Here is a 12,139-nt window from a genome sequence, read left to right as displayed (position 1 = left end):
ATATGCATTCATATATATTTGATATTTTTTTATATTGACAAATGTGGTGTTTTAGCCTGCAATTTTGTTTAATTAAGGACACTTAATTAACATATGTCTGGCTTGTGTGCTGTTGTGTGCTTCGCTGTTGTGTAGCTGCTAGCTTTTAGTAGCCTAGATACCATGTTTACCTTTTGTAAAAATGGCTTCACTGAAATACAAGAAACAACCATGAATTGATTAACGTGGACCCCGACTTAAACAAGTTGAAAAACTTATTCACGTGTTACCATTTAGTGGTCAATTGTACGGAATATGTACTGTACTGTGCAATCTATAAATAAAAGATTCAATCAATCAATCAAACCAACCTTTTGTGCTTAATAGAGGACATTTAGATGTTAACTTGCTGTCCAGCTTTGCAAGACCGCTTGTATCAGCGATTTTAGATGCAATATGTTATCAATATCGGTTTGGGACACCCCTAGTTAATACGTCACGTAGACGCATGCATAGATTCTTGTTTTTCCTGTGCCTGAGGATAAACTCGGAATTCATCATGGACACAAGTTTTTTTCAAGTTGAAACCTGAGGTCCTCTATGTCCCATGAACGTCTCTCCGGACTTCATCAGTATCAATCATACAACTGCACAACAGATTTTGTATGATGATGTCATTGATGTGTTTTGCATCAAAGAAGGCTAGAGAAATCAGGTTTTAGATTGTACTTTACACCTTTGCTATCTAGTCTTACTGCTGGCTAGTGTTACGTATCTGACTTATTGTGTAGAAATATTTGGAAATAATCGCAAAAGTACGCTTCAGTCACTAACCGTGTTATAAAAAAGATCAATTAGAATAACACATAATGTTGGATATAGAGAACATTCAAACCCTTTATTTATTGAATTGAAAATATTGAAATTCAACAATACAGTGAATTTGCAAACAGCTAAAATTATGCACAAAGCAAACCATAACCTTCTACCCAAGAATGTACAAAACATCTTCTCAACAAAACAAGAGACATATAACCTCAGATAAAAATGTAACTTAAAACATTTGTATCTACGTACAACACTTAAAACCTTTAGTTTATATCAATATATGGAAGTAAATCATGGAATAAATACATCTTACAATGTACTAATATGATCCAGTTTAAGAAACTGTTCAAACTCAAAGTGTTTACCAAATACCAAGAAGAAGAACCATGATAAACATGTTAAGCATATTGATAATATTATTTATATTGATAATATTCTTTATCTCAAATAAGAAATACAAATTACTTCACTATCATGTTGTAATTGTATGCATGTTCGAAATAAACCTAAACCATAACCATGCTTAACAATAATGTTTTTATTCATTTCATTTTATTCATTTGTATTTGTGCAATTTACATTGGTGTTTACATTATGTTTATTGTTACCTTTTTGTATTTAAGATGATATATAACAAAATATTGTTATGAGGGGGTTCTTACCCCAGGGCGCCAAACAGGATTAAGTGGAGACCAGCCTCAGGTGTACCTACCTCTCGCTCAAGTCAGCTGGGGTAGGCTCCAGCTCACCTTAATGAGCACAAGTGGTATAAAAATGATGGCTGGATATAGCATTCACTGACTTGCTTGTCAGATCATCATAGGCTGATTTTTTGTGTAGACATATTGCCAGGGATACCAGGTTGTTATAAACTCGATCACGTCTGCCAAATACTGTCCTCACTGTGGATGCTGTTGTCCAGTGTGATGAGCCTTGAGATTGCTTGTCTATTATTACATCTATTTCCAATACATGTGATTCATTGAATTTCAGTCAAAACTTGTGAAATGGAATTGTGTGCATTGAAAGGCAGCACATGTGACCTTCATGTTCCTCTATTATAGTCCCTTTTACAATCGTTAGCCTTGAATTTTAATTAGCACAAACATTCATTTTGTGCTAACCTGATCTTGAAAGATGGTCCCTTTTGGCATTACTGCAATGCGTGCTTTGTAATAAAGTCCCCAAGGTTTAGATATTTTTGAAGAACGAAACAGTGTTAATCATTGAGGGAATAATATTATGTTCAATAGGGATGAGCCGATCGACCTGACACCAATCAGTATCGGCCAATTTTCAGGAATCACCTTTGCAGATTAATGCAATATAATGTGATAATAAACTCTGATCCTCTCTGGCTAATACTAATACAGTGGCACCTTGATTTTTGAACCCCTCTATTTGCGAACTTTTCGATCAAGCCAAATATGCCTCTGTGTGCGAACCATGTCTCTGTGTGCAAACGCTTCATTCAGGCGCTTGAAGGCAAGAAAGCAGGGTGAAACTTTGTTTGTGAAGGCAGAACCCTCCACTTCACTTTCTGCACAGGAGGAGTCACGTTTGGACAATTTAGCATGTGTGCCTTTTCTTCGTTTTTTTTTGCCTACTGACAAGTTTTTTCCATTCTGCCTCATGCGGCTCTTTAGCACCGCCCTAGTGGCTCCCTGGACCTCTTTCAGAGATGTGTGAAAATGGATAAAGATAAAGAAAACATTTTTTGTTTTTGTTTTAATATATTTTCTGTAGAAGAACAAACATGACACAAACCTTCCTAATTGTTAGACATCCCACTGTTTACGTTATACATGCTTCACTGATGAGAGTATTTGGCAAGCACCGTTTTGTCCCACTTATTTCAGCGATCCTTGAACTATCGTAGTTTGTTTACATGTACAAATTTATGCGATGCTGCCACAGAAAGACATGTTTTATGCCACTCCTTCTTTGTCTCATTTTGTCCACCAAACATTTTATGCTGTGCGTGAATGCACAAAGGTGAGCTTTGTTGAATTAATTGATTTGCTGGAGTGCTTATCAGGCATATTTGATCAATCCATGACTGCAAGCTAATAGATGCTAACATGCAATTTGGGCTAACTGTATGTACATATTGCATCATTATGCCTCGTTTTAGGTATATTTGAGCTCATTTAATTTCCTTTACTTATGTCCTTTGTGTATTTAATTTATGTTTGCATGTCTCATGACACATTATCTGTATGTAATATCGTCTACATTTCTTAAAGTTTTTTGTGTGTCATGTTGTTCCAGACCACAGCAAACGTTACCCAGCTTGCAAAGATTGTAATAAATCCATTAGAAGACAGCCTGCCATTTCCTTTAACTTAGACACACACATCTATACCTTTAATTTCCAGAAGTTATCTCATCCTGTGAGAAGCCTCCATTTTACTAATGATTTCCAATGTTGCAAAAATGTGTAGAATACAAATTAGAATACCAAATTTCTGTCAACAAAGATTTGCGTCAGCCTTTGATAGTAGGCTAGTATAGCTAATATAGACACTTACATCATGTGTTGTCTTCATTATAACACTTATATAAGGCTTTTAATTTTTTGCAGCTCCAGACAGATTTTTTTGTTTGTATTTTTGGCTCCTTCAACATTTTGGGTTGCCGAACTCTGTGCTAACTCAATAAGAGTCTCAAAAACTCAACAGACCAGTGTGGCCAAAAGGGAAGTTAAGCGCTGTGGAGTAAAACAAAGAGGCTCTTTGCGAGGAGTAGATTAATGGCGTTCACAAGCATAACCACAGCACAGCACAGCAAGTAACCACATCAAGTTTTAACTGTGATGAGTCTGGTCTTTTTTGAAAAAAATATGCCAGAGCAGACTTATATCAGACACTCTTGTTCCACCTCGGTCTCAGCTCTTCCAAAGCACAAACAACAAACACGCATACTCGACTCCTCCCTCCCCGTTCCTTCTCCCTCCATTTGCTGCTTCTCGTCAGCTCCGATGCCGACGTTAATGTGGGTGGATTTTGATATTTAAAATGTTCATTATTGTAGCCATGTGGTTGTTAAAGTTAAGGATGTTTGTGATTGGGTTTGAGGGCACCATAGTGACTTCTGTGTGTGTGTTGGCAGAGCAGAGCATACAGCAGCTTGTTGTTTTTTTTTTTTTACTTTTCTATTAAATAGAAAGTTAATCCGGCATCACCCCCATGTAATGTTTGTTTGATACTGTATAGCACTTTTTATTGTGTTCAAAGTGTACAAACCTTCACCAAAATATGGACTGGTGTCAAGGCTGGAACTCATTATTAGAGATGTCCGATATTATCGGCCGATAAATGCGTTAAAATGTAACATCGGAAATTATCGGTATCGTTTTTTTTATTATCGACATCGTTTTTTTTTTTTTTTTAAATCAACATAAAAAACACAAGATACACTTACAATTAATGCACCAACCCAAAAAAACTCCCTCTCCCATTTACACTCATTCATACTCATTCACACAAAAGGGTTGTTTCTTTCTGTTATTAATATTCTGGTTCCTACATTATATATCAATATATATCAATACAGTCTGCAAAGGATACAGTCCGTAAGCACACATGATTGTGCGTGCTGCTGGTCCACTAATAGTACTAACCTTTAACAGTTAATTTTACTCATTTTCATTAATTACTAGTTTCTATGTAACTGTTTTTATATTGTTTTACTTTTTTATTCAAGAAAATGTTTTTAATTTATTGATCTTATTTTATTATATTAATTTTTCTTTAAAGTACCTTATCTTCACCATACCTGGTTGTCCAAATTAGGCATAATAATGTGTTAATTCCACGACTGTGTATATCGGTTGATATCCGTATCGGCTGATATCGGTATCGGTAATTAAAGAGTTGGACAATATCGGAATATCGGATATCGGCAAAAAGCCATTATCGGACATCCCTACTCATTATTCATATTTACATTGCTTCTCATGGAGAACTTTGCTTCACTGTATGACCTTTTCGATTTACGAAGCGTGTTCAAGTACCAATTAGGTTTGTAAATCGAGGTTCCACTGTATTTATTTTGAGTCCCCAGCTAATTACTGTATGTGTCTCCACACGTAGGTGTACTCCTCCGTCTGATTGAATGACAACTGTAAATTGGGGCTAAAAAACATGTCCAATGCTACAAACAGGCCCCAACAAGGGCATGATATTCAGCGAGCAGTTAGCTTGTGAACTTGACACCAAACAGCCATTAGACTACAATTGTCATGTCTGTGTGACCATGTTTTGTATTAGTCATGTTTTGTTTTGTTTAGTTATTGGACTCTTTAGTTTCTGGCTTTTCACTCCCTTGTCTTGTTTCCATGGTTACCCATTAGTTTCACCTGTTCTACGTTTGGACTCATTGTGCACTCTTGTTTGTCACCATAGCAACCCATTAGTTTTCACCTGTCACGTCACGCACCTGTTTCACGTTTTGAGTCACGCACCTGTTTTAGTTAATCATGTCTGTAGTATTTAAGTTCATTGTTTTCAGTTTGTCTTTCTGGCGATATCCTGCATTTATGCTTCTGCACACACTCCACACACCCTTATGACCCTTGCTGCTCTTTTTTCATGCCGGTTTCTCGTCCAAGTAAGTTTTCTTTATTCATGCCATAGTTTGCAAGTTTTGTTTAATTGTTCATAGTTTTCTGCCTTTGTGCAAGTTTTGTGTTTATAGTCAAGTTTTGTACTTCCGCCCTTGTGCGCGCCTTTTGTTTGCTTCCTTTTTTTGTAGTTATAGTGTTTAAATCAATCATGTACTCCCCTTCACGCCACGTATGGTCCAAATCTTTTGCACCTCGGGAGAACAAACCACGCCACAGTCCAAGTCGTGACAACAATAAAACGGACAAAATGAGTTGCAAATCAGTTTCAAGCACATATAAAGTCTATATAAAGTAACTCACTTTGTATTGACGCACACTGCCAATTAAATAATTGACATCCAAGTTCATGGTAACTTTCAGAGCTCGCTGATGCAATGATGCGTTCAATGCCCCCTCCAGTGTCGTAAAAGTGAACTACACGCAAGCAACCCAATGACACAAAAAGAAAACAAGCGTCTTTTGTACAACAACCTCAAAAACTAATTAGAATTTTTAATTTGTGTACTAAATGTACATGAAAATAAAGAATGTGGGATTTACAATATTAACCATGAACGATAAAACACTAAATATTAAGAACGTATAAATGTTGCTCCTTTTTTTTTACTGCCGACCACCTCCTCGATCGACATCTTTTACAATCAAGCAAATCAACGAGTAGTGGATAGTAGTTGATCGTTTTGGTTAGTTATTGTGTACTATTGACTTTGTTTTGCTCAAACAATTGTATGTAATAAAAGAACAAGTTTAAATATTGTGCCGACTCTGTTAAACTGTCAATAGCACTCACCATAAATACATTTAAAAATGAACAGTTAACACATGTGATCGGTATCGGCCGATCAGCAGCACAACTTCCTGATCAGAACATCCCTACTGTTCATCATCATCATCATTTCTTTTTATTCCTTTCATGAAAATGCATATACAGTACAAGCCATATACAGTTGACACTTTCATTGTTTTTTGTTTCTCATACATTTCCATGATCAGAAAGGAGCAGATGGAAGAATACTATTCTTATATTTATTTGCCCTCTTTTTAACACAAATTATTTAGATGACTTTATCACTGTTCCCTCCACCAACACCCGAACTCCAACATACTTTTAATTTTCGTTTAAGCATTTTCAAAATGACACGTTCCAATCAAAATCAAAAATCAGTTTGATATAATTCCAGTTGTCTCTTTTTGTAACTCCTTTTAAATTCAAAGATATTCTTGCAACTTTTTAAGTCTTTGTCTAGAGAATTCCATGCTGTTCACCATAAATCAATGCAAAAGAAAGTCATTAAAATCAGATGTTTACTCAACTTTTTCAAATATCAATCAAATAATAAAAGCACTATAATTCTCTGTGTTCATTTCTATTTATGTGTTGCTGATTTCAGACTGCCCAGACCGTGCTGGTGGTGGTGGTGGTCTTCTGCCTGTCATGGCTGCCTCACCATGTGGTCCACCTGTGGGCAGAGTTTGGCACCTTCCCCCTGAACCAGGCCTCCTTCGTGTTACGCGTGGCGGCCCACTGCCTGGCCTACAGCAACTCGTCCGTCAACCCGGTCATCTACGCCTTCCTGTCCGAGAACTTCAGGAAGGCGTACAAGCAGGTCTTCAAATGCCAGATTGGAGCGGAAGACCCGCCGCTCAATGAGATCCGGGAGATGCGGAATAAGGTGGACACACCGCCTTCCACGAACTGCACCAATGTTTGACCATCAAGGTGGGGATGGGTGCGAGAATAACACAATAGGGATATTTTGAACAGGGACAAATACAGTATTTCACAAAAGTGAGTACGCCCCTCAGATTTCCGCAACCATATTTATTTCTATATATCTTCTTAATGAAGAATAATATAGATTTTTGAGTAGTCAATGTACAGCTTGACTCTCCACTGAAAATTACGCCATCAGTCCCTCCAGGATTTTGCAGTTTTTTTTTAAATGATTGTTGTGGCCTTGCATGCACTTTTTCAGAAAGTTGCAGAAAACGTTGCCATTTTTTTGAGGCATTTAAAAGAAAAAAATAGCTCTGGTCGTTGATTTAAAACAAAAAATGCTCAAAAGAGGCGAGATTCCCCCGCACTGTGTCATCAGGTCCTCCATTGTATTGAAGTGAAGTGAATTACATTTATTATAGCGCTTTTTCTCAAGTGACTCAAAGCGCTTTACATAGTGAAACCCAATATCTAAGTTACATTTAAACCAGTGTGGGTGGCACTGCGAGCAGGTGGGTAAAGTGTCTTGCCCAAGGACACAACGGCAGTGACTAGGATGGCAGAAGCGGGGTTCGAACCTGCAACCCTCAAGTTGCTGGCACGGCCACTCTACCAACCGAGCTATACCGCCCCAACAATGCCGTGTTTGTAAACAAACATGGCATTGATCGCTTGGGACTTCTTCACTGTTTCAGAGGAAGACGTCCCAAAATGTTTCTACAAACATTCCGTGAGGATAAAATAAAAGAAGCGTTACGCATCAACACATCAAACCCTATCAGTCGGCATCGCTACGGTGATGTTTTGAAAACCTTCAACTGCTGCTAGAGAAGATGCCACAAAGCAAGCTGCAAATAAAGTGTACATAAACTACAGTTAATCCAAATCAAAAAATATATCTATATAAGTTACTGGTATCATAAGAAGCAGTAAGTGATCTGTCCTGGTATCGGCTTGTTTTTAGCACACATTTGCCCTTTTATTCCACTTTTTTTAAGTAATAGTATTTTTAAAATGTGTCGCAGGCCGTTAAAATATTTTCCCCCATGTCACACTTTGGACACCCCTGCTAATACCAACATACCATATTTTTCGGAGTATAAGTCGCACCGGAGTATAAGTCGCACCTGCTGAAAATGCATAATAAAGAAGGAAAAAAACATATAAGTCGCACTGGAGCCCGGCCAAACTATGAAAAAAACTGCGACTTATGGTCCGAAAAATACGGTAATGTAAGTTCAACATTGTATGTCACACTTTGTGAACAAAACATCCACATCTTAGCTTGGTGTAATATATAATCTAAACCATCCATCCATCCATTTTCTAGCGCTTATTCCCTTTGGGGTCGCGGGGGGCGCTGGAGCCTATCTCAGCTACAATCGGGTGGAAGGCGGGGTACACCCTGGACAAGTCGCTACCTCATCGCAGTGCCAACACAGATAGACAGACAACATTCACACAATTTAGTGTTGCCAATCAACCTATCCCCAGGTGCATGTCTTTGGAGATGGGAGTTAGCCGGATTACCCGGAGGGAACCCACGCAGTCACGGGAAGGACATGCAAACTCCACACAGAAAGATCCCGAGCCCAGGATTGAACCCAAGACTACTCAGGACCTTCGTATTGTGAGGCAGATGCACTAACCCCTCTTCCACCGGCTGCCCTATAATCTCAACCACTTGAGCTAATTCATTAACAATGATTCTTTACTAATTTTATTAATCCGTCAACTAAGTCATTTTTGAGGGCTTTAGCACACTTGAAAAGTGTTATCTTGCAAGAAAAGTGCACACATATTCACCATGACAGGACCCACGCAAATCATCAAATGCCATGGACAATAAGCCACACAGGTCGTCGGCCATTTTGGTCTTTAAGTCCCATTTCTGGGAAGATTTGGGCCAGTCCAATTTCTTGTTAGTTTTTTTTAATGTAATTTCTAGTCCGGTATTTGTTTATTTTTTCATTAGAATGCGTCGCAGGTCTATTAAAAATGGCCCCTAGGCTGCACTTTGGACACCCCTGCTTTAGGTGCACTTTGTAACCTTGACCATAAAAAAACATATGATTGCAACAAATGTAACACAACTCTGTACAAGACATGACAAATGTGTTCATAGTTTACAAAACAAAAACATGTATTGATTAGGGCTGTGAATCTTTGGGCACCACACAATTCGATTTGATTCTTGGGGGTAACGATTCGATTCAGAATCGACTCTCGATTCAAAATTAATACTTTTTTAATAACATTGGGTGCCAGTTCTATGATCAACTACATTTCTCCATAAAATATATAAACAGCTGTGATTCATTTTTATATTACTTAAAATTAATTCTTCCCAGGCCCTGCGATGAGGTGGCGACTTGTCCAGGGTGTACACCGCCTTCCGCCCGATTGTCGCTGAGATAGGCTCCAGCGCCCCAGCGACCCCAAAGGGAATAAGCGGTAGGAAATGGATGGATGGGATAATTCTTCCCAAATATTTAATAAATTCAAATACAAACAAGGCAAGAAGATAAGCATCCCACATTTCTCTTTGGTAAAATAAATCTGCACAGCAGATATGGGCATCTACATCAACAATATGATTTGTCCGAGTGTCTGGACAGGACACATTTAAAATAAATAAATAAATAAAAATAAAAATATATATTTAAAAAAATGTTTTTTTTTTAACCGATTATGAATTTTTACAAATAGGATTCGCGACACCTCTAGTATTGATGTTTCACTTGTTTTATTGACATGTTCTCTGAGCTCTTTGTCAAATTACTGTACTGTTAATAATAAAGTCTCTCTTATTGTCTGCTCTATCGACCACAATTTGTAGGTATTCTCCGCGATTGTTTTCAGTTGAAAAGTGTTCATCTTAATTATGAATTTATGTTGCAACTACGTCCGTCAAAGTTAACGCTTTGACTCGTAACAAAATCGCCCAATTAATTTTGAGCGCACCTGCTTACAGTCTTTTTGTCAAAATATTGTGGTCTTCTTTAAAGTTTATTTAAATTATGCTCGCAAGTAAGAAAGTAATGAAGTCCACGCCTGAGGGTTTCGGCAGTATGACACATATACACTTGTGTTGCCTGCTCATTAGGCAATAATGGTTGTCTATCCAAGTATATCTTTAGTGTTGTCCCTTGATGAATAATAATACAAAGGGTTGCTATGAGGGTTGTACTTAATTTTGTGAGATGCTGTACAATAGCAGCACAGAAATGTAAATATTCCTTTTTCCACGTAAGCGCTGTTCATTGTGATGATAATTGCACAAGTTGTTTGTGTGTCTTGTTGCCTTCAGTAAGTGAAATAATCTTCTACTGGGTCAAAGACTTAGTAGTTGAGGAATAGGAAAAATCACAAAGTTATATGTGAATGTATGGTTAGCCAAATAAGAACATTTTTATGTGTATATTGTCAATTGTCATTTCTGAATGGCTGAAGAAGACCAATCAATCAGAGTACTGCCAATCATTGATACTTGTGGTATGTCAGAGGCTTTGTGGCTTATGATACTAAAAAAGAGAATGCTAACAATTAGGGATCTTGCAACAGCCCACGATTCGATTCCGGTTCTTGGGGTGACAATTTGATTCAGAATCAATTCTCGATTAAATGCTCAAAATATATCAATTGGTATAAAATGATAATAAAACATTTTCAAAACAGGTTACAAAAGCTGCTGAAGTATGACGTAAACGCACAGATAGTAAGTGCAGATATGGCCCAAAAAAACTATTTTCAAAACTTGATTCTTTCAAAAAATATAAAAAATATATATTTTTATCAACTTTTGAAAATTGAGATTCGGAATGAATAAGAATCACAATTCGGATGTGAATAGATTTTTTTGGAGCACCCCAACTAACAATGCTCTACTATTCCTGCATTTGATTTTCTTCAATGTGAAATTTCTAAAGTTGAGTTTGACGGTCCGAATCTGCTCATATTCATATTTAAATTTCACTGATGCCAAAACATAAGAAAGCAGATAAACAATAAAGTACCTGTAAAAAAAAAATAGGCCGTAAATGAACTTAGCAAACAAAACAAGTCAAAACCATTAAAAACTATCAGACAGAAGAGGAACTGAACAAGATAAAAACATGTTGGGATGCAGACCATGACAGCAGTATTAGCTGTGCAATGTATGTCTTAGATAACATTCTTACTCCGATACAATTTATAGCTGTACAGAGTTGTTACCAATTGTACAGATAAAACTAAACAAAAATACTGATACAGTAGGAGGCTTTATACTCCGACAATCACACTTTTTAACATTCACTGTTCCAATGGGGGAAAAAATTATGAAATAAAACACCAACATTTTTTTGAAGTTCATATACAGTTTGGAAACATACAATTGTGCATAGACAGAAATAATATTGTCACCGACTGGTATTGTATTGCTGTAAATTGTCAGTTTAAATAATCACAAAAAAATGATTATGGTTCTGTGGTGATCATCACTTTTTTCCTCTTTGCCATCTTTGGTACCCTAATGTTGTTGTATCACACACACACACACACACACACACACACACACACACACACACACACACACACACACACACACACACACACACACATGATTGTATTTGTTACCTTCTTGAGACCTCTGAAAAATGCCTACCTCTTTAGGACCACCCTAATTTTGTTAGATTTCACCACCAGGGGTGCAAATGAGATCTAAATTTTATTTTTTTAGGTAATGTGCTTAAGGCCGATGACAAACGAGTCACGGACCACAGATGTCCCCTGTGCCGCACTTTGGGCAACCCAGCTGTAAAAACTAATTGTTAATGGCCAATATAGTCTTAGTACCGTAGTGTATTTGTTCATCCTATGGTCACATATGGGATGCGGGTTGTCTTACGTCAGCACCGGAAGTCGTAAAATCAGCTGTTCACCTGGCGGGTTTTTTTGGGGTGATGAATAGGGAAGTCCTTCTTTAGCTGCCTTTGTGTTTTATCTTA

General features: G+C 37.4%; 1 protein-coding gene across 1 annotated transcript in view; it reads left to right on the top strand.

Annotated features, from left to right (window-relative positions):
• galr1a (galanin receptor 1a) overlaps positions 1-8,597 on the top strand; it is a 29,597-nt gene extending 21,000 nt beyond the window's left edge. Inside the window, exon 3 of the mRNA XM_061949927.1 lies at positions 6,826-8,597. Coding sequence (XP_061805911.1) covers positions 6,826-7,146 — 321 coding nt within the window. The 3' untranslated portion in view covers positions 7,147-8,597. The remainder of the gene's footprint in view (positions 1-6,825) is intronic.
• The last annotated feature ends 3,542 nt before the right edge of the window (positions 8,598-12,139 follow it).

Source organism: Nerophis lumbriciformis, linkage group LG04 (genome assembly GCF_033978685.3).
Source record: "Nerophis lumbriciformis linkage group LG04, RoL_Nlum_v2.1, whole genome shotgun sequence".
NCBI lineage: Eukaryota > Metazoa > Chordata > Actinopteri > Syngnathiformes > Syngnathidae > Nerophis > Nerophis lumbriciformis.
This window is presented reverse-complemented; position numbering and strand designations above follow the sequence as displayed.